This window comes from Dufourea novaeangliae, unplaced genomic scaffold, assembly GCF_001272555.1.
Source record: "Dufourea novaeangliae isolate 0120121106 unplaced genomic scaffold, ASM127255v1 scaffold118, whole genome shotgun sequence".
Classification (NCBI taxonomy): domain Eukaryota; kingdom Metazoa; phylum Arthropoda; class Insecta; order Hymenoptera; family Halictidae; genus Dufourea; species Dufourea novaeangliae.
Window position 1 is genome coordinate 926,916 of NW_015374006.1, and position 18,438 is coordinate 945,353.

The 18,438-nt window shown below is 40.0% G+C and overlaps 1 protein-coding gene across 1 annotated transcript in view; it reads right to left on the reverse strand.

Annotated features, from left to right (window-relative positions):
* Positions 1-700: 700 nt before the first annotated feature.
* Positions 701-18,438, reverse strand: part of LOC107188300 (ubiquitin-like protein 3) — a 101,430-nt gene continuing 83,692 nt past the window's right edge. The window contains exons 2-4 of the mRNA XM_015576575.1: positions 7,329-7,437; positions 4,469-4,633; positions 701-1,813 (exon numbers count right to left, since the gene is read on the reverse strand). Of these exons, the coding sequence (XP_015432061.1) occupies positions 1,749-1,813; positions 4,469-4,633; positions 7,329-7,437 (339 nt within the window). The 3' untranslated portion in view covers positions 701-1,748. The remainder of the gene's footprint in view (positions 1,814-4,468; positions 4,634-7,328; positions 7,438-18,438) is intronic.

The following is an 18,438-nucleotide window of genomic DNA, read 5'->3' on the forward strand; positions in this document are numbered from 1 at the left end:
GGATGGGACGAAGGATCTAACAGGAAATATATTTGAGTTTTTATTTAATCATAACTACCATTAGAGATCCAATGTTCATCATCATCATCATTTTTTTTTGTTCTCCTCTGTAATCTTATCCAGAATACTAAACTCTCAAAGTGGCGTCATAATATTACTTTAAATTCATGATAATAAAGTCTATCGTGTATGAGAGTTTAACTGCGTGTCAACATGTCTCATACCATTATATATATATATATATATTCATATTTATATATATATATATATATATAATATAATTTTAATAATAGTATGTATATATATAATATATTCACTACCTGCATATCACAACATAAATTTACTCTCTCCTCGACACCGTTCAGAACGCGTACACTCGCACTCATACTTACGCAACATACATATACATACATACTCACACATCATACATACACGCATAACTCACACACACACACACACACACACACACACGATCCCGTTTCTACGTAAATTACTATATAACGCTGCGGTAGTCGGATAGTGGTTGAGTTTCTAAGCATTGTAGCGTCTGTACCAGAGATAGAGAGATAGAGAGAGAGATAGAGACCGCGTATCCCCTCATTCCCGTTTGCTCTGCTACCTCTAATCTCTTTCGGAATTTATCTTACTAATTTTTTACGCTTTTTCCTTTTTTATACTCGCTCCACTTTCTTCTATATTTCCTCGTCCATCATCCTGTGTCCGCGGGAGATTTCGACGCGTGGACGGGGGAACGTACGACGACGGGATGCGTGTCTCACGCCCCCCTCCCCGGATATGAAAAGCAGAGATCGGGATCGCGTGACACGCTGTAAAATTCTTGTGGGCCAGGGGTAGGTCCCATGTCGCTTGTGGTCACACGTCCCGACCGTCGAACGCCGTCGAACGTCCGTCATACACGTCGTCGATTATCAACGAAACGATCGTCATCCCTTTTGTCGCGATCATCGATTCTCTCAACGCTAAACCTACCATCACCGGTCAAATAACCGATTTTGCCGTTCTAATTCCTATCTTTTTGAACGGTTCGGTAGGTTTGGTGTTAACGTGGCGTGGATCGCGCACACCGATCCTGCCATGTGTGCACAAACCTTCGCCACCTTGTAGAACACTGGATCAACTGTGTGTGTGTGTATGTGTGTGTGCTACTTGTGCTCTGTGTGTGTATGTTTGTGAATGTTGCGTGTGTCCTTATATATTTGTGACTGGACACCGGCGACATCGATAGTCCGTTCCCCAGGATCGACGTGGCCGATGATAAACAATATACAGATCCTGCCTACACGATTTCTCGCCCCGAAACCACGGATGGATGACGATCGAGTCGTTCACCAGGGATTTTGGTGGATCGTTTTCCTCTGTTTCCGGTTCCCAGATGCCTGCTGCGGAGGTCACGACCGACAATGACCACGTTTTTCCCCGCGATCGACGACGACGAACGGTAATTATTACGACATCATTGCTCATTCTTTCATTTTCGTTTCCTTTCGTTTCATTTTTCTTTTATGTTCGTCGATCTTTTTTTTTTCTTTTTTGTTTTTGCTACACTGCTCACGAGCTCAGCCACTAACAATTATACACCAGCATAAAACCTTAGAAACCATGGCTCAGCCTGAACGCGCGTGGCGCTTGTCGCTGGTCATCGCGTTGCACAGACACCGCCTCCACGTGATCCAGGGCAGCCGGGGGGGGCGAGTTTTTCTTTTTGTTTGTTTGTTTGTTTTTCTCTTTTAAACTATGCAACAGGAAGCTGAGCAGCAACTACTTCCGCCGCCTTTACTCTTTTGCCTCTGATCTGTAACAGAGAGATTCGCAGGTTCGTTAGCAATGGAAGGGGGAAAAACTTTCACCGAACGAACGGAAATTACGGTCCGGGTCGCGATTCTCCGATAGAGAGAAGAGGTTGGGGATTTTCAGGCCTCGTTTGGGTCGAGGGGGTAATCCAGGCGTGATACGGAGTAAACTAGGACGATGTGACTTATTATTTTTTTTTTTTAATGAATAGACTCGTATGCAGTGTAGTGTTCAATTTACAAGTAATTAGGAACATTTTCACGGGTCTGTTGTAAGGTGTGTTGATGGTAATCGATATTTTAGTTGATCTAGGTTGTAATTTTGTACTTTGATAAACATTTATTGTTACTGAACAAGTTATATTGTAAACGTTTCTCATTGTAATCTAGAATAAAGTGTGGGTATGTTCAGCAATCCTAGTTGTTATTAACCATTTAAATCTATTTAAAATATATTTATGAATATTAATGACATTCGATTGGTAGGTTATTCTAAAAATTATGTTTCGCGATTAGTTGATTCTGTATATGTGACGTATACGTCACACTGGGCGTTAAAGGATTAAATTTCATCCTTTCATAATGAACAAACTAAAAATGAAAAAGAAATTTCAGCTTCAATATGTACGAAAAAAAAAAAAAAAAAACTGAGCACTAAAATAGCTTTACCCATCCAAATATCATAGATATATCTACAGAATCTAAGATCAACATTTTGTATTCATTCAGTGCAATCACATACTATTCTAACAAAATTCTAAAATACCACAAAAAAAACTCGTTAAAGCATTTTTCACCGTTTTAAAGCCACTCAAAAAATTCTTTCCTGACAAAATTAAGAGATAATGAACTCGAGAGAGGCACAAAGATTCATCCTGATCCATGAGCGTGCGTTTATCATTTCAACTAAATGCGGCGTTTCAGACGCAGCAAATCGCAATTTCTTTCCTCGGAGCGGACTGTGTAAACCGTGGTAATATTTTTCTTTTCTCCGTTCCGTTCCACCACGAAGGAAAACGCTGTGGGATAAGTATCGCTATGAATTGTTGTGCCTACCGAGCGTAAAGGATATTTGTCAGTGGCGAGGACAACAGCAACGGAGGCTGTATACCTCGCGAAGTGAATGGCAATTAAGGTAACGTCAGCTTTGTCACTGGGACTTCTTACTTTTTGTTCGTTCTGTCGTTTTCTTATCAAGATGATCGTACCGGGATAGGCGCATGGGAACGAGGATCGTGGATCATGGAAATGTCACTGTGGATTTTGGGTACTCTGTGACATTCGTGCTAGCTGTCGATGATACTGTCTGTTTCATCGGGCTGGATATGCATGTATTCACCATCTGGCAGAAGACCTGTAATTGTCACAGATTTCTACTGTACGAGAGTTTTAGATTGTTAATTTGGCACTTGGTATTTTCGTTTATGATTTAGGTTCAAAAATAAATGAATACCGATCGTATATAGATGAGTGACAGGAAATTGTGATTATGAATTGTAATTTGAGTTATGGTAGTTTCGATGTAATGATGTGGCGATAAGGAGAAACAGAGCAATTGATCTATCAAGGCTGAATGTATTCACCGTTTCATAGAAGACCTCTAATTGCCAGAGATTTAGACTGTACTAAAGTTTTCATTGTTAATTTGGCACTCTATATTTGGAATCATGATGTAGGTTCAAGCATATGGAAATGAATACTGATCGTCTTTTACGAATAGGTGACTAGTAGGAAATTGTGAGACATATAACTGTAATTCGAGTTAAGGTAACTTTAATGCAATTATACGACTATAAAGGGAAATAGAGCAATTGATCTATCAAGGCTACACATCCCACTGCGTTGGGTAATATGTATCCTCATCCGAATAGAAGCAAGTAAATTAGTCCTTAATTACCTGAATCTCCATAGACATCCGCGATCTAAGAACAAGTTACGTTCACTATTCGATCACGTATGTTTACGGAGATTCTCCTCTTCTTAACTGATCAAAGAAGAGTTCACTTCGTCGATTAAAGTAGTTAATTAAAAAGCATCTCTAATATCAAGAGGAATGAATTAATTTTCGGACAGTAATTAATGATTTTTATATTAGAGTCAGTGAAGAAATTTGTAAAAAAAAAAACTAATAAAAATTGTAGAAAACTTTCTGTAACCAGAAAAAGAAGAAATGATAAGGTAATCCATTATTAAATACGGTGCAATAGCTCCCGAAGCGAGAAATTTACTCCAAGACTGTTTATAACTTCAAAAATATTCATTTTTTTACCCATGTATATTAGGACTTTTTTTCATCATTTGGAAAGTACGATCTACCCCAGAAGTTACGAACCCTTTTTACGTTCCACCCTGTATAAACCCACAGTCTGCGTCTTACGAACTTTCCAAGACTTTCGACTCCCGTCAATTACGGACTTCGAAACAAGAGAATACCTGCAGTTATCTCGAGAGCCCAGGTAACAGGATTAACGAACGTTGCCACGATAAGAAAAAACAATGCGTTCGGCCTTGCGTAAATACACGCCGCGATATTTATTCTACGGATCACGCGAGCCTTGTACAATGAACAAAAAAACATAATGGTACTTCTTCGCGGTTCCCTGAACCAGGGTTTTGGGGGAAAAATCGGACAAAAAGGAAAACGATGTCGGATTTACCTTGAGAATTAGGCTCGGGAAGATTCTCTCGCGGGACCAGATGCATCACCGTGGTTTTCCCGAAAGGAAGCCCAAGAGCACCGAGCGTGACATTGCTGTGCAGAAAACGTCCCTGGTAGATTAACCGCAGGATCTCCGCTTTGGCGACCGCCTCTTCCGCCCAGTCTGAAAGACAAAGAGTATTCGGTATCAGTGCACGACCTTGCCACCATTGATTATATGTTCCTGGTTGTTTTTCTTTTTCTTTTGTTTTTTTTTTTTTTTTGGTCCCTGGTACACCACAGGAAGGGATGAAGAGAAAACAAGGAATTTCGCGGTCGTTGGCCCGGAAAACGTGGATACATCGTCGTTCTACGTTGCCACCGTCCCTGTCCCTTCACCCTTTTTTCCGACGTCGTACGCTACGGCGAACACAACGGAGTTCAACCCTTTATATTTAACCCCCTCGTCGTCTGGGCGTTTCACGGACCGATAATGAACGGAACGCGAATTTTTCCGTTGAAATTCGTGATTCGTTTCGATGAGCTCGCGATTGTTCTTTGGTAAGCTGTTCGACGGGTTGGCTTTTTTTTTTCAGTTGGGAACGCTCAAGGGGGAATAAATAATGGCGAACGTTATCGTTGCACTGCGGATTTTATACAGTTATAGCGACTGGAAGTAAAGGAAAGAAATAACTAAATGTTCAGTTTGGTTTTGGTAAAAAACATTTGTTCGGGTAGGAAGCTTATATTTCCGTAAATATGTGAATTTGCATAAACACCCGCGATATGGTGATTCTGATATGATTTGTATTAACTAGATATTCTGTCTAGTAAATGCTGATTCACGATTTCGTTAATGATCTGATTGTTTTGTAGTAAAATATAGATTTTAATAAACATTAATGAAACGTACTATCAACGTAATGATTCACTCGGTACAGGAACTAAATTCCTATCTGATTTTCATTCACTAATGTCCTAAAATTCTAAATTTTCATAAAAACCCGTAGCAATAATCTATGAAAAAATGTCTATTTCGCCATATTTGTTCGAAAACAAACCAGGCAAAATTTATATTCGCAGAAAGAGTTGGACGTAGTTTTCCAATTTACTCCCCTGAAATATGAAAAATCAAATATTTACATCGAACGATCGCAGAGTAGTAGTATGTTGTACACGGTTAACAAATCGCAGCCAAACGGCCTTTTTCCAGTCGTTCCCCGAGCTTTCAGCGTCTCTCTCTCGTAAGTGCAGGCCTCGTCGCAGAAGGAAGATCCGAGGTTTTTATTACACGCTAAGCGGTCCCCCCTTATCTTTATGTAATCGCGACGATTTGCATGGAGGAAGCCAGGAGAGTCTCCCTGCGACAGGATTACACTGCTCGCGACGTAATTCGAGACAGTGAATACTGTACTCCGTCCCCGCGTTTCCCGGCGCCTTAATGAATTTCCAAGGAGTGCCGAGCTAGTTAATGGAACATTCCATCTTACGGTCTAGTATCGCCGCGGCATTTTTCTGTCCGCCCCCTCCCCCTTGGAAACCGAAGTGATTCGTGGTGTACAACGGTTCACAAACGGACCAGAAGTTGCGGTAGTGGCCAGGTGAATGTATTTCAATATCAAACGAGTTCCTCGAATGATTTACATCCAGAGATCCGATTTTTCTATCGTTTTAAGGAATTACGATAAAAGACCAACCCGTCAGAGTATAAATTCTTCTTTTTTTTTTTTTTTAGATATCTAGAGTTTTGTTTCTTCTGTTTTTCTTTTTATTTATTTATGGAACGGGTACACGCACAGGTTCGTGGTAATGAAGGAAAAGGGAACACAAAGTATGGGAACCGGTCGATCTTCGTATTTTCACAGGCAATTCTCCGCAACGGTACACAAGCGAGACGATATAGCTTTCCCGGTGACGGTTTCGAAATTTTGTTACCCATTTTCCACGGTACACGCGTCTAATTGAATTGTATCGCAGTGATATGTCCCACGATAGACAGCGATGTTTCACGCCCTATATTTTCCGCGAGTGTTTTCAATTCTGGTATTTTCGAACGGTGTCTGGACAGTGATGAACGACCACCGGGTATTATCCCTGAAGTACTGCTGTAACAATGCATCGCGGAATATTTATTCTCCCCGTTCTATTTAGACTGAATATGGATTCAAGAAAAAGACGACTGGTCCTCGAACAGAAATATCATTTTATGACTTTTGTTGGGTTTCTTTTTTCTTTCTGGGAACACTGAACACGTTTGACACATTATTTGCAGTGATGCCCTCTCTAAATGTTGTATCACAGATATTACTTTCGTCTTTTTGGGTAACCAATGTAGGTTCAGATCATCGATTCCTGGGTTGCTTCCCTCCCTCTGTTGTCGCTGTTCGGACCCAAGCGACATTTAGGGAGGTCTAGCCGTTATATTTCTCTAAATAAATAGGTATTTACCCCTTGCCCTACGATTTTTTTGACGTCTGCAGACTTAAGGATTACATTGTTGTCGATAGTTTCCCAGAAACGAAAGGAATTCTGTACTTATCACAACTGTATTTTTACTGTAAAAGTTAAACCGAATAATATTCTTCTTTGTTGGATCGAATTTAAAATCGTCAACACGAGTCTGACTCGATTTTATAAGGCAAGGGGTTAAGTAAAGATAGAAAATAATTAGGACGCAACACGAAGAATTTGGATAGATTCTTATGATGCGTAATCGCTATTTGATGATGGTAATATTGAGCAATATCATTTCATCAAGATTCTCTGCAAGGTGGATTCTGTCGACAGTAAATTCGTATTACGTTGGAAGATTGCACGGTTTCGATCATTTCATCCGATGAGGGGCGTTAGTTTATCAAAGGTGATCGGTAATAGCTTACCTTCCGGCCAGTTCTCAAACACATGGTGCGCTATGTCCCCCGCGGAGTCGCTTGGACTGAATAGGAACTCTTTTGTCTTACCGCTGACAAGAATGAGGCGTAGATTTATCTGCAACATACAAGTACGTAACATCGTTAAAATACTGTCCATACGAATGTTAGTTGTAGTAGTTAATTAAAGGGAATAAATCAAATATGACAACAGAAAAGCATACAATAGTAGATATCTCGTTAAGTGCTAGTGGTTTAGGACTTGTGACGAGAATTTAACGAGTTCTTCCAGCACTTTCTATTCATTATAATTATTTTTTCGTCAAGCTTGCGAAGCTGTCAAGGTATTATACGCTTCGCAGAACGATAATTCACCGTAACATTTGTAATTAATATGAGCAGTATAATTCTTAGACTGCTGATTTTACGAACGTATAATTTACATGAATTAACAAATTAGAATCAAACGGAAATTTCTATTCGGATTAATGTACATTTTACCATTATTGTTTGTCTAATAACGTCTTTGACAGGTGAATTACAATACTCCCTAAATCCCATTTCTTCACATATATTTATACAATTGCGAATCTTCTTAAATATTTGCAGTCTGACGATTCTAACTTTAAACATTCTTCTTTAAACATTAACCTTTCAAAATAAACGAAGTAAACACAGAACAGAGCTTTCAGCTTCAATTTCGACGAAAAAGTAAATATTGAGACAGCTGTACGTATTTATCAAATATCATAGACAATGTTTACACAATCTAAGATCAATATTTTCTGTTCATAAAAACAAAAAATAGTGAATTCTCCTAAACATTCGCAGTCTAACAATTCCAATGCACCTCTGTTTCACGAAAAGCAACATTTCACGCACAATCACACGTCCTTAATAAAATTCTAAAAAAAAAATCACACTTCAAAACTGTGAACTCTCCTAAACATTCACAGTCCAAGAATTCCAACTCACCTCTATTACACTAACATCAACATTTTCTGTTCTGTACAATCACGCGTCATAACAATATTTAAAAAAAAAAAACACAATTCAAAACTGAATTTTCCCAACCATTCGCAATCTACCAATTCCAACGCGTCCCTACGTCACTAACAAGATCACACCGAAGTTCCATCTAATCCCTCAACAGAGCAAACCTCCTCCATCCTTCAGCCGCTAATACCCTCAAGTCCCACCCAGCACTTGATCGCGTAACATTGACTGGCAAAGTAAATTCGGTACGAAAGTTCCGGCAATATATCATCTACAGCAACCCCCTCCCCTCGTTCCTCACCCTTCTCCCGCGGAAGTACACACGTGTCGTAATTCTCGTTCTTTCGAAACCCTCGTTCCCCGGCCCTTAATCTTCATTTCCTCGCTGGTGGTACGCTTTTGACTTCACAAATGTTAGGACCCTCCTCCGACTCGTATCTCTCCGTCACGTGTTACACTGGAGGGGTTGGTTGGTTCGTTCGGGGGTTGCTTTGCGTTTCAAGGACAAAGAATGAAGAGAGCACACTCGTGGAACGTTGAAAAAGAACAGGGGGGAACGAAAAAAAAAAAAAAAAAAAAAAAAAAAATGAAGAGCATCGCGACACGGTGTTTACGGTCCACGGTGTACACACCGTATATGTATATACATACGACCCGCCTTCTTATCTATCTTTACCCCGGAGAGAGGCCGTGCGAAAAGGAATTAGAGGCGACTTTGTACTAAACCCTTAAGCCGGAATGTCGGCTTCCAGTCACGTACTCGCGCCTCCCGCCCAGTAAATATGTCGAAAAGCGAAATTTTTCTATGGCAGCCAGTGGGTTAAGAGACGCTACCCGCTTCGCGGGTTGGGACCTTCCTGCGGGCTTATCTTGGTGGTCCAAGAGTCGGGTCGGATCACCGTTGGAAATTTAATAGCGCTGTAATTTTCCATTATACAAGGGGGGTTGTGCACTGTGGCTCGTTGGAAAAACGGGCGACCTACTGGATATAATAGGTAAATTATCGTTATCCCCGTGGCATTAAGGTGAAAAACACTGAGCTTCTGTAATTGTTTTTACATCGGAAGTGAATTCGATGCGGTTGATATGAACTACGGAATGGTTGGAATTTTTATAAAGGTGTAGGAATATTTACAAATGATGTAAACAAAAATATTTTCTTAAAGATTTAAGGTTGAACAAAAACCCCTGCAAATTTGAGAAAGATTCATTAAGTGGTTTTCTTTTAATAAATTACCGAAGATACTTTTACATTTCGGGCCGTTACGGTGTTGTCCTCCTTTAACCCCTTGCCCTATGATTTTCTTGATGACCGCAGTCTCCAGAATTACTTAATCGTCAATAGTTCCCCAGAAACAAAAGGAATTCTTGTACTTATCGCAATTGTACATTTACTCTATAAATTAAATATTAATATCAGCAAACTAGTATTTCACTTGGACTAAAAGAAAACGAATAATACTTTTGTTTGTTGTATCGATTTTGATATCGTCACCACGAGTCTGCCTCGCTGTTACAAGGCAAAGGGTTAACGATAAGTCGTTACAACATACCTCGAAACCCGACGAAATGAAAAATTCTTCAGAGACTCAGTGTATTTCACGAAAAATAACAAAGATCCACGACTACAGTCAAACGGTCCTCGCAAGATTCCGTTAACGAGGCTTCAATTGGTGTCGTCGGGATCGTGGCGTGAAACGGACACGTTTCGTCCGCGGGGACAATTAAGAACGTATTAATCGTCTCGGTTTCTCCGTTTTTCGTTCTCCCTTCCATCGTTCCAGACGAGACGAATTACGGTCACCGGCCTCCCTTTCTCTCTCCTTCGTGGCGACGGGCGCAAATTCAATTACCGTCTCGCGCGAAGACCGGCCAACATAAATAATTACCCGAGGAGAGAAGCCGGAGAACGGGGATGGCCAAACCCCCTCCCTTTCCTCGCTGGTGACCCCTTGCGGTTCCTGCGGCCGCGAGAATCCGCTGCGGCATAAATCATTGTCGCGAATTATCGCCCGACGGCACGTAAGCCGGACCCCCGGCTCTGCCCTTCCAAGTTCCGACTACACCACCCTCGTCGTTGTGCTGCGAACTCGAGGCGTGAAATTTCGCGAGCTCTCCGTGCTTTGTCGTTGTGGCGGTTATCAATGGGACCTCTGATGGGCTCCAGACCCTTTTCGTGTGTCACTATTAAGCCTTGAATTGCGGATTACTACAGAATTCAACGTATAGTCGACAATATTGTATACAATATACAGTGGGTGTCAAAAGTATTCGTAGTCCATTTAAAACGGAACAACTTTTTTAAAATTGCTCCTAATGACTTGAGTGCTTTTGTGAAGTTAGAGACAATAGATTACTACAGAATTGAACGTATAGTTGACAATATTGTATACATATACAGTGGGTGTTAAAAGTATTCGTAGTCCATTTAAAACGGAACAACTTTTTTAAAATTGCTCCTAATGACTTGAGTGCTTTTGTGAAGTTAGAGACAATAGATTACTACAGAATTCAACGTATAGTTGACAATATTGTATACATATACAGTGGGTGTTAAAAGTATTCGTACACCATTTAAAACGGAACAACTTTTCTTAAAATTGGTCCTAATTACTTGAGTGCTTTTGTGAAGTTAGAGAGATTAGTTTACTAAATGATGTGTAAACAAAAATTTAAATAGTTGCAATTGCTCGGAATCGCGAAGAAAATAGTAAAGGTCGTTTTTTATCATTTTTTAATCCGAGGCTATAATGAAAATTTAATAAATACATATGGAAGATTTATGTTAGTTACATACCATATATTTCCAGAAAATCTGTTTTTCGTATTTCTTAGCTGTCAACCCCTAGGAGAGCAAAAGAATTAGGATGTTGAAAAATAAAAGTTACCCTAATGTCCCACGTCAGATTAGCTTCACAGTCAGGTGTGAATTTTTCGATATGTGTAGGTGTTATCGTGGATCGTAGACGATTGGTGTCTTTATTCTGATAGATCAGATGACGTTACTGGTTTAGAGGAAACTAGGAATCATCGAGAAGTAGTAACCAATTATAGTCATGTTCTGCCAATGTCTGAGTTTCTGCGTAGGCCCAGATATGGGTATCGCCTGCAGGCTATGAGCTCAGCGTTGAACATGTTAAATGTAATATTTCTATATTATTTATCTCTTATTGCCTAAATACTATGTATAGTGAGTCACTTATGCCCTTTTCTTGGTAATAATAATTTTTAAAGTCGTGTCCAAAATCGAACGATTAATAAACGTATCAAGGAATCCGATGGGTTGAATATTAACACTTCTCTGACTGGTAGTCTATTAAGACTTTCAAATTTCAGTGCATATACATAAGAAGTCTACTAATTTACCCTTAGATCAGAGTTAAAGAAGAAATTGTTACTTGTTATTTTTCAAGAATGTAATTTGCTACAGTGACTAAACTGTTTAATAACAGTTCCTATCGTCAGTAAAACTAAATCTACTAAATAGCAGCCCGTAGATAACGTGTTAAGAAGAATCTTATTATTATAAATCTTCACTAAGGTATGCACAATAATGCATAAAATGCATAACCTAAGGGTTTACTATCGTTGAAGAAGAATATTTTTCACACGTACCCCATAAGTGCAAGCGAAGCGTGGATAGCAAATGCTTGGTCGAATGATAAAACCGATTGCAAAGAGGGACGATTCTTGGTCGGTGAAACGGTACCCTGCTGCCCGGAAGAAGACCCTAAACGTCTGATTCGAGGGTTATGGCGGGAGGTTGGGGACCCATAAATTGCAGGACAGTCGGCGACAGGGAGACCGCGATGAAAATTTGAAGGGTGGTGGGTTTTATTATCTGTGAGAGAAAGTTCTGGTGATTCTGCTCAATGTGTTCCACGTCCAAACGTCATCTGTGGCTCATCGTTTTCCGTTGAGGGGAATTGATGATTTTAATACAGTGTAATATCTCAATTCTTATCATTTGATGCAATTACTTTGTTAGATAGCAAACTTACAAGTGTCAAGTTTATGAAAAAATATTGTATAACTATATAGGAACCACAGTGTGGCCACCGTGGTTATACAGGGTGAACCACGAATCGTGATCAGTAGAGATTACTCTGTTATTAGCAGTCCGATCGAAAATGTTTTTATCAGGTATAGCATGGTTTCAAGAGAGCTTTAACGTGATTATAGCAAATTTTTTGTCAACTGTTTTTTCTTTCTCATGATTCTTCAAGGTCACCTTCAATTTTCTTTCAAAAATTCAATTAAAAAAAAGTAACACATGTTATGTTATGATGAATGATCGAAAATCAGGTGAGAAATGCTGTTCTAATTATTCGATACGGTTGCGTAAACGAGGTACATATTTCGCTAATGTCGTTGTCCCCGTCAAGGATGACCGGAAATTCAGAATTTATGTCTTCTGCATGTTAAAGTATGGCCAGGTGTAACCCAAGGCTATTCGAATTTGGCATAGCAATGAGCCTGATACGTAGTGTGTTTAGTAGGCTTTGGATGTTGCTGTCTGTGAAACTCCGAGGTCGATTGACTGTCGTGTTACAAATGATCTTAATACTTGGACATTAGACAGACTCGAACGTTCAGACATTCACGTTGCGTCCACTTCGTGAAAGAACTATACAATGATTACTAAATATTAATGCAAGAAGCTGTACTTAGAATATGAAGATACAAAATAGGAATTTAGATGAAACTTTGAAATGAAATTTCAAACCACTTGAAAGTGCGTTGGAGTTTCAGAAAATGATGGTTATTTTCTTAGATGGTTCGCCACAGTTTATTTTCCTAAGGACCCTAATCCAGGCCAGGGGACTCTACCATCCCAGGAAAAGGGAGGCTGGATGCATCGATCCTTACGCGAACGATGCATCTCCGTTCTCTCTGATACAGTGCACGACAGAGTTCGCCAAGCTTCTTTGAAACAGAATCGTTTCCCTTTGAAATAGTATTCTATGCTCATATTATTCCTCTCTTTAGAATAGTACCCCTTTGTACGCGTCGCTGTATCGCGGTTCTACCCTTTCACTGTTACGCTTTCGATATTTCATGCCGAGGCTGCGGTATATAATTTTAGAAGTTGATCCATTCTGGAGCAAGTCTTGAATGTTCCTGAGAGTAAGCCACACAGGAAGCATTCGACAGAAATTCGGTAGCTCTTTATTGTGATCTTCTTAATAAGAAAAGATGGAGTTTGCGTTCTTCTGTCAGAAATAATAGTATCTCGTTAACATCGAATTTATGGATTTCGTATACTTTGTCGCGCAATTACTTTCGAACCCAGCCTAGTGTCGAATGCCATTTTTTTCCAGGAATATCTCCAGAATGCGTCTCCCAACATTATTATCATCGTTTCACCACAAAGACCAGAATGTACTGTGCCGATAAAGTCCACCTGAACTCGTCTCGCCGAATTAACACCCTCGCAACAGTGCTCTCTGTCGCACCTGTGCCATTGGGGGGATCGGTGTCGTTGAGAGACGGTTCGAAGGGGTTGTAGCCAGAGAGATTTTTCGGACCGAGTCGTGGGAGGTGGGAGCTACTTCAAAGGGACTTGTTCATGCGGTAGCATTCGATACTCGGGTCTTTTTTTGCGGTGCACACGCTCGCCACGAAGGGAAGGAAGGAAGGAAGGAAGGAACGAACGGCGAGCGTTGCGCTACCCGATGCGTCGTGTCCACGACTCGATGCTTTTAAAAAGCCTGTGGGGAGGAAGATCTGTTTCAGCTTGACAACACTTTCCGGCCTCCTGTAGGCAAGTTCAACCGCGTGCTCCTGGGGTAACAATTAGTTTCTCAAAGATAAACCGACGACCCTCGGGAGGGGGAACGGGAGAGAGGGGAGAAAAAAGGGGGAACGATATCGGCGACGTTAAATATGGACGATCTGTTAAGAAAAACCGACGGCGATTAACCCTTAACGAACGAGGGGATTTTTATTAATAATTATCGAGAGAACGAACGGATTTAGCGGGTAGTTTAGAGGAATGAATCTATCAGGTGTACGAATAAGTAAACCATTGTGATTTCAATATTTCCATGACTGGCAATACAGTGTAAATTTGGAATAGCTTTCTGGAAGAATGATCGAACCAAGTAATGAACACTTTGAACATAGTAAAGGGTTTCAGGATTATTTTAAACAAAAAGAAAATTTTACAAGAATATAGTGGGCTAGTTATTATGTTATGATATTGGTACATCTAGAGTTGGGCACAATATTACTCGAAGAATACGTAGCAAAAAGCACCAGTATCTAAGATCTATCATTCTTATCTTAGAACAATTAATGGGACTAAGTAATTGTTTGCCGAGTATCTGCACATTCAAGACGAAATATTATTTTAATTATAAAGATTAGAATTTCTACGTTTAATTAATTAAAAATGTGGAAATACTGTTTTATCTTCCAATCGAAACTCTTTATCTAGATAATGAATGTGCTCATCTCTGGGTACACCTGATAATAACGAATTTTTAAAATTGTATGTTATGGCTAGAAAAATAATGAAGATTATAACATTGTCCCCAGTTGTGAGAATTTGACAGAAGTATACATATACAGGGTGAACCACGAATCGTGATCAGTAGAGATTACTCTGTTATTAGCAGTCCAATAGAAAATGAATCTAAATTCCGATTGAAATATTAGATATAGCATGGTTTTTTCTTATCAACTCTTTTTTTCATGATTTTTCAATATGACCTTCAATTAATTGCAATTTCACCTATAATTTTTTTACGCCTATCTGTTAGAGTATTTCAAGACGAATTCGTTAAGTATCATAACATAACATGTGTTACTATTTTTTTTTAAATTGAATTTTTGAAAGAAAATTGAAGGTGACCTTGAAAAATCATGAAAAAAAAAGAGTTGACAAAAGATTTGCTACAATCACGTTAAAGCTCTTTTGAAACCATGCTATACCTGATAAAAACATTTTTGATCGGACTCCTAATAACAGAGTAATCTCTACTGATCACGATTCGTGGTTCACTCTATATGAACTTGATTTCACATTTAGTAAGACTTACGGTGACTCGTTCCAACGTCCCTTCTGTCTTTTAAGGCAAAGTTTGATGGCTATATAGAGTGGCCTTTCGTTCGGTAAGGGGCAATAATAATAATAAAAAAAAAAGGGAAATATCGACGAGCATCCCCCGTGTGTACACGCGCGTCTCGGCCGGTGGTGGAACGGAAAAAGGAAGTCGACGGGAACGCAATAAGCGTTCTTGCACCGCGCAGCTGGATGGTTCGCAAAGTGACGCTTTGAAATGGCGCTTCAAAGATGAATATGTGCAATGTCGGGGAGGGGGAGGGTGGCTCCATCACCGACCATGGCCTTTCTTTTCATTCGCGCGACGTGTTTTCGAGTTTTCAACGGGAGAACTTGAGTGAGCCACTTTTGCCACCGCTTTAGCCCCTCCCTTTGATAATGATAATCATCTTATTGTCAAGAAGAATTCATGAATTTGCTTTTTGTCGGTGACGAACTGTATATGAGAGAATATTTTTCGAGAATTGGACAGGAAATTTGTTTAGGGTGTCTTCTATTGTAGGACGATGCAAACGAAAATTTTACCTCACTGCCTTTTGCAAACACGTTTTTGCGTTAGGTCTGAGTTAATTCTGCGGTAGATATAGATCATAATCAGGAGCATAGTAGCTATTCATTTGTACAATCAAGTTTCACTTCAGTGTGCATTACAAATATCTCCCACGTCAGAAAAAAAACTCTTCGTTCGGAAAATTAATAGACTGCAGATTCCATTCATTTACGGCATTTGCAACCGATTGAAGCGCAATGAAAGACAAACTTCATCACATAAGAGTACCAAATAAAAATTATTCCAGTTAAAAAAAAATATACTTTAAACCTTAAATTATTTTTCACTTGCAAAATCAACAAGATCCTTCGAGATACGTTTATATGTAACTAAAGACTACAACACGTCCAAATTTGAACAAAATCCGAAATGGTGCTCCAAAAAATGTCCGATTTCGCGTGGAATGACTCTCCAGGAAGGTGCACGTGTCGACGTGGTGCCCACGCGTTCTCACGTGGCGCGATCGTACCATTTTTGTGTGTCGAAAACGGACATTCTCGTTCGTGCACATTTTGCGCGCACGTGCGCAGTGGTGTGAGCATCGTTTCACTGCGGATTGGGAGCCTGGTTTCCCGCGGATTAATTATAAACTACGAAACTAACGGCATCGGCGCGCCCCCGGAGTTTTCGCATTGCATTAAATTCCATTTATGGCCGCGTAACCGAAGCCGGCTTTACGACTCGCGCGCGGCTGCTAATTAATTTCCTATTACCCTCGACGCGCTATTTCATCGGGGGTTGCACGACAAAGACACGTGTACCAAGCTAGTCGGTTGAATGACGATTATGTTGATCGAAGTGGTTTAAACGTTCCTCTGGACTGGGCAGTATGTAGATCCCGCTCGTGGATCAACGAGGATCTATGGAGTTCTCAACATGTGATCAGATTAAATTATTCTATTGCTAGCTGTTCGATCGAACAATTTTGTTGGCTGGTGTAACACGATTCAGGGAGAGTTTTATCCCCTTGCCTTACAATATCGAGTCAGACACGTGATAACGATTTCAAACTGAATTTAGTAAACATGTACATTATTCGTTTTCTAAATCTTTTGTTAACCCATTTTTTCCTGGAGTTTTCAGTGTCACCTTCAGTGTTTTGTGGATGAACTTATAATTATTTTACGCCCATCTTTCACTGGATATTGAGACGAATTCGACAAACATCATAAGATATAATTTTTTTTTCTTCTAGATCAAAGAAATATTAAGGAAATATCGTTTACCTTAATTAAAACAAGGTTCAAAATGGTGTCCATCAGCTGTAATATACTCGCCTGAACGGTTAAGATATGACTGCTTATGCCAACTGCTCCAACTCCAAACTGCTCGACCAACTTAAATTACACTGAATCTTTTGAAGGTGTAGTCTAACCAATGGTTCAACTGTATTTAAAGTTTCGGTTTTTAATGTGCACTTCACTCTGTGATCTAGGTACCATTTGCTTTCGTACGAAAAATATCCTCGACATTTAACAAGCTCTTGTTTAAAACTGATTCGAATAAGATTGACGTAAATGGAACACACGTTTTAAGTAAGTAACGTTTGTTTCTCGTAGAATAATAAACAGAGAATGTAGCGTTCGCCTGTCTGTCCGTTATTTGCTGTTTCTACTTGTTGCAAGCACTTCAGATAATTAATTACACATGCTTCGACCGTGTTATCACGGTCGTTCTTGATCACAAACCAGACCTCGTAAAATACACGTTCCTTCTGTACAATTTCAGAGAGCTAATTCAATTTAAATCGCGACGAGATCATGCAAATACAAATGTTTATGAAGTAATTATCTAGAAGCTGAAGTCAAATTTTTAGTACTAAAAGAAACAAAAAACAAATCATCAAGAACTGTGAAATACAGTCTACTCTAGTTAGCCTACTAGTCGAATCATTAAAAATAAACAAGATCGTAGCCAGCAATGAATCGCGTTCGTAATTCCGTTCTAAATCAGTCCGAGTATATATCCATCGTGGATAAAATCGAATGAAATTACTAGGGGGTAATGGACACACGCGGGAAATTGATTCGAAGGAGGGCCAGTTGGGAGAACCGATTTCCCTTGTTTTCTCAAATGCATATTGAAATTTCCACCGAATAATAATTCCCGATGGAGGGGGAAACACGGTTTGCATGTCGGCCACGATTGGAAACGACTCCCGAAAGAACTGGGCCAGAAAAACAACGGAGAAAGTCGTCGAGAGAACGAAACGACGAGATGGAAAGGGTTGGATAATAGAGTTTGACAGAGGTATTACAGGATGTTTTCAGCGAATCGCGGACGAATCCATTTTAAACCAATTTTGGTACTAATTAATGGGGAGGGTGAGGCCTGTAGCCCATCGGTTGTAATAACAACGGGTGTCGTGTACTCCCGAGGGAACGATCGTGGCACGGCCGGGCCCATTGATCGTCGTGGAAAACCTTGTCGGCCGGAAACCAGACGCGAGAACAGCAATTTGTATTATGCATCGTGTCGCAACCAACGCGATTCGGCCGACCCGTTAA